This window comes from Nelumbo nucifera, chromosome 2, assembly GCF_055504915.1.
Source record: "Nelumbo nucifera cultivar China Antique chromosome 2, China Antique-T2T, whole genome shotgun sequence".
NCBI lineage: Eukaryota > Viridiplantae > Streptophyta > Magnoliopsida > Proteales > Nelumbonaceae > Nelumbo > Nelumbo nucifera.
This window is the reverse complement of record NC_142650.1, coordinates 30,012,860-30,016,200: the sequence shown is the minus strand read 5'-3', so window position 1 is coordinate 30,016,200 and position 3,341 is coordinate 30,012,860. Positions and strand designations below refer to the sequence as shown.

The following is a 3,341-nucleotide window of genomic DNA, read 5'->3' as shown; positions in this document are numbered from 1 at the left end:
CGATGAACAATGGGGGTGAACAGTAAAAAATTGGATGAAACTTAAGGGGCATTTGTGTCTTTTCCCATGACACTTAAGGTGAGTTAGCGCTAGGTATTAGATTGTCATAAAATGAAAATTTGGATACTAGATTGTCGCATTTTAAAGTCCGGGTACTAAATTAACACTCAACCTAAAATACAGGGTACCTATCAAGAATTTTACCTTCTTATTATCCCTTGCTATGTTTGGTTTAAGGGAAAAGGTAGGGAAAAGAAGAAAAAGATAAGATACAAGATTTGTAAAAGTTTCTCTATCTTTTCCTTCCTTTCCTTACATTTTCCTTCAAACCAAACATAATCTTAATTAAAGCAATTAATGGATTGTTGAACTGAAAGACTTATTGTTTTGTCTTTTAGTTGTTAAAATAATTATATAATAAAAATTTCAAGAATACATTGGTCTTATCCAACTTCAGTTTCGATCACCTTAAAATCTTATGCACTAAAAGGCAAAATTATTAGTATTTTCAGCTGTTAAAAAGTAATTATTTTTTTTTACTTTTTTTTCATTGAAAAAACAAATTAGACTTGGATTAGATCTAAATCCGATCCAAGATCCAAAAATCGAAAGATTTTGGATCGAATTTGGATTGGATTCGGATGTTGCTTTACCCGACCCGATTACAGCACTGGCCAAGCGTCCACAGTGTCCAAAATCGACGAGAATCCAAAAATAATAAAATCTCCTTCGAACGAAACTTACGTTAGCTAACCAAATTTGGATCTAGGGGAACGGATCCAGTTGGTGAGACCTAAGCATGACGTGGGTATATGATTTCATCTATGATTGCACAATGGTTTTCACATTTCCAACATGGATCGCCCACGGTTATTTTGGTGCTCCCTCCAATACCCAAATAATATTGGAAACATCAAACCATCAAAGCACAAACGGTCAAACAATTTTGTCCTTTGACGACACCCTGACCCGAAGATCGAGAGTTTTTACGCAATCGGACCGCCAGCAGGCATGCAATCAAATCCTCGAGATCACACGGTGTACAATCCCATCAAATCACATGATTTCGAATACCCTCCCCTCCCACTTTTTCCAATAATGGCATCTATGTCCTCATTCCTTCATATCCACCCAACGTTGGCATTTCTGAAAAATCGAGGGTATTTTCGGTAAACTGGAAGAGTATAATCTCGTTCACACTGCTCCTTCCGAAAAGGTCCCCACGGAACGACTGGAGAGGGATACGGTCGCATCGAAAATGAAAGAAATCTTTAATTCTTGCTTTTCTGTCTAATCTGTTTTTATTAGAAGAAAATACTTATTATCTTTTGTTAATTAATTTCTCGGTTTTTCATATAAATAGCAGCATTTCGTCTGCTTCGAATCCCAGAAAACCCAGAAGAACCCATCTTCAAAACCTCCGCTAATTCGTCACTTCGGTCGTCGGTTTCGTTAATTCGATCAAAAACGACGGGAAGAAAATGACGAACAGTGAAAGCTTGCCGTTCTTTATTAAACAACAACTGTTTGAATCGTCCGAAACGTTTCAGATACTGAAGGAGTGTCCCTCCTACTACTACGGACCTGCTATCACTTTCGCAGAACTGGCTGAGGATAACTCTACAAAGGATGGAATTGTTTCAGGTGGTTTTTCGTATGGGGGATATAACAAAGATGAATTGCCACCTGTTCTTGAGGGAATTGCTGCCGTAGTTGGTCCAGAAATTCTCTTTGGAAAGAGTTGTTGTAATGGTAGTAAAGGAAGGTCAGAGGTGGTTTCCATTTCCGTTTCACAGCGTTTTGGCAGCGAAGCGCCGAAGACGATGGAGGAGAAACGAAGAGTTAGTAGTGTTACGGTGGAGAAGAGCTTCCGGGGGGTGAGAAAGAGGCCCTGGGGGAGGTGGTCGGCGGAGATACGGGACCGTATTGGGCGTTGCAGGCTCTGGCTCGGCACTTTTGACACGGCGGAGGAGGCGGCGCGAGCTTATGACGCGGCTGCGAGGCGACTAAGAGGATCCAAGGCTCGGACTAATTTCGAGATCCCTTCGCCTTTACCCGAAACGTCTGCCTCGTCGCCGTGTTCGTCTTCATCATCGGTGGACAAGAAGAAGCCAAGAGTGCAACGTAGCAGGAGCTGTATTGTCGTTACATCTGTGGCGCATCTGTTCGGTCCAGCAACCGAAGAATGAGAAGCTAACAGAGTAGAGTTTGACTTGAAACTTGGTCTCAACTTCTCAGACAACAACACCATCGCTGTAACTTCTAATCTGGGATTTCTGGGAAGACCTCCTTTCTACTTCTTCTTCTTCTTCTTCTTCTTCTTCTTCTTCTTCTTCTTCTTCTTCTTCTCTCTCTCTCTCACTTTTTTGGGTAGTCCTAGGCTCTTTAGCCTCTGTTAATTATCTCTGAAGAAGAAAACCTATGAGAACTTTTTGTGCTTTGCAGAGAATGTATAGCTGTTTGCACCTTTGATGATGGTAATGAGATACATAGAAAAACAAAAAGAGAAAAAAAAAAAAAGGAAAGGGTGTCATGTTCAGGAATTTCTCCTTTTTTGTTCAGTGGAATGAGTGGATTTACCGCATATTGGTTTGAGAAACTCTCTCTCTCTCTCTTGGTTTCTTAGCTCCCTTGTCCCTACTTGGAATTTAAAATTTTCTGCTATTTCATCTTCCTCTAATGCACTTTGGGTCCCTGAATTGTTTGCTCCTTTTACGTCGTCGTCGTCGTCTCTCTCTCTCTCCAAGTACGAATAAATAACAGAATAATGATCACAGTGTAGGCTTTTTCCGGTTTGTGAATTGTGACGGAGGATAATCACCCTGAATCAAAGGTGGATATGAAGATGAAGTTGGTAGCGTGGCTGCAGAAGACATATACACGCGGAGAGAGAGGGAGAGAGAGAGATGCTTTTCAATTTCGATCAGAGTGATAGATGGTAACGGTATCATCTGTTGATTACGATAAAGCGGGGGAGTTGGTGAGGGTGAGAAATCATTATTGCCTGATAATACGCCACCTGCCCCGCCACCATCTTCGGCTCTGCAATCTTTCGAAATACAAAGAAGAAAAATAACGGTGCTGGACCTGTCTTAGGCGGTGTTTGGACCGAAATCCGAAATCCGAAATGCAGGTTAAAAGCTCATTTCGGTCAATCTCAAAACGCACCACCCACCACGGAGGCCATGACGACGTATTTTGGAATGAGCTCTACCTAGTTACGTTCTCAAATACAAAACATTGTGAATTTTGAAACATGCCTATATTAATATCTCTCGTGTTGTAGAATGCACCACATCTCTTTCTAATTCTAATCATAAAGCATTGATTTAGTATAAAAT

The 3,341-nt window shown here is 41.0% G+C and overlaps 1 protein-coding gene across 1 annotated transcript; it reads left to right on the top strand.

Annotated features, from left to right (window-relative positions):
- The first annotated feature begins 1,407 nt into the window (after positions 1 to 1,407).
- On the top strand, positions 1,408 to 2,559 carry LOC104603385 (ethylene-responsive transcription factor ERF084-like). The gene has a single exon (XM_010267406.3). The coding sequence runs from the start codon at positions 1,482 to 1,484 to the stop codon at positions 2,187 to 2,189; it is 708 nt and encodes a 235-aa protein (XP_010265708.1). The 5' UTR covers positions 1,408 to 1,481; the 3' UTR covers positions 2,190 to 2,559.
- The last annotated feature ends 782 nt before the right edge of the window (positions 2,560 to 3,341 follow it).

Coding starts and splice junctions, on each gene's coding strand:
- LOC104603385 (XM_010267406.3), top strand. CDS start 1,482: ATGACGAACAGTGAAAGCTTGCCGTTCTTTATTAAACAACAACTGTTT.